The 1407-nt window shown below is 45.8% G+C and overlaps 1 protein-coding gene across 1 annotated transcript in view; it reads right to left on the reverse strand.

Moving 5' to 3' along the window:
• Positions 1 to 9: 9 nt before the first annotated feature.
• LOC101855569 (F-box/WD repeat-containing protein 9) overlaps positions 10 to 1407 on the reverse strand; it is a gene marked incomplete in the record, with an annotated part of 22821 nt that continues 21423 nt past the window's right edge. Inside the window, 1 exon segment of the mRNA XM_013083670.2 lies at positions 10 to 811. Within this exon segment, the coding sequence (XP_012939124.1) occupies positions 707 to 811 (105 nt within the window).

Here is a 1407-nt window from a genome sequence, read left to right on the forward strand (position 1 = left end):
ACACACACCACACCCCCACACACCACAAACCCACACACACACAGCCTCACAAACCACAATAAAAATACGGCAGCAGAAACTGTCCACTAAAATCACTTTTTGAGATGGTATTATGGAAAAAACAACTGAATGGTATCGTGGTAAATCGGGCGCTTGTCACAAAAACGGAATAGAAGAAACCAACAAGTTTCCGACAGATGGGCAATCTTCAGTGAACGCTTGGGTGTTTTTGTGCTCAATACCATAAACACCCATGGAAAAACACATTTCTGTGTGGGTTTTGCTGAAATATGTCCATCAAATTCACAACAAACAAACATTTGTTCTTTCTGCAGAAAATTCCAGCTCTGGAAATGACCAGACTTGAGCAGCCATTTTCTCAATAATTGTACCTTGGACACCCAGCGAGCCCCCACCTTCAACCACAATTATCACCACTTTTATTCCAGACAGACGGCAACTGATTTCATCCAAAGCAAGACAACAAAACAGGCGTCCAGAACATACCGCTATCTCTACATGGCCAGACACCGACAAGCGCCTGATTGTATCGTATCCAGACACAAAGCACACTGGACTTCTTTTAAAATATAAAAACCTCCAAAAAACAACCGCCCATAATTTTGTTCGTTTGATCGTGTTTGCGTGCCCCTGTACTCAAACCTTCCCCCGGGACGCTGGAATCCTTGAGCAGATTTGTCTCTCCTCACAGCAGATGTCGGAAGCTCCGTGCGTCCCAGTGATCCGGCAGCCAGACACCCACACACTCGTCCCCGCCGGCACTTGCCAGGACCCCGCTGTTGTAGTCAATCTGGCAAGTGGAGTTGGAGCAGTTTTACTGAGGGTTTTACAGCACTTGTAACACAAAGAGGCCATATAAATGCTGATGATTAGAGGAGTTACAAGAGAGTAACAAACACAGAAAAGAAGGAAGAGAGATAAAGACCATAGATATTTGATAAGAATGAAGAAGCAAACCACAGCAGACCACCTGCCAACCACCCACGATTTGAGAAAAAAAGTTAAAAAGAAAAAACAACTCTTGCAGATGTGAAACAGACACCGGCGATCACAGTTCACTACTCATTACTCCACTCCGATGTTCTCCAAAATCTCTCACTATCCTCCCATGATCCGGGGGTTTCCCCGTCACCCGTCTCTTCAAACTCCCATGATCCGGGGGTTTCCCCGTCACCCGTCTCTTCAAACTCACATGATCCGGGGGTTTCCCCGTCACCCGTCTCTTCAAACTCACATGATCCGGGGGTTTCCCCGTCACCCGTCTCTTCAACTGTTCTTTTCTTTATCTTACAAATGACCACCATAATAAAAAGGAGAAGGTGGAGATAGATTGGACATGTTCTGAGAAGAGAACCAGACTCTATTGTGAAGACTGCTCTCCACTGG

The sequence above is a fragment of the Aplysia californica genome, unplaced genomic scaffold (genome assembly GCF_000002075.1).
Source record: "Aplysia californica isolate F4 #8 unplaced genomic scaffold, AplCal3.0 scaffold00248, whole genome shotgun sequence".
NCBI lineage: Eukaryota > Metazoa > Mollusca > Gastropoda > Aplysiida > Aplysiidae > Aplysia > Aplysia californica.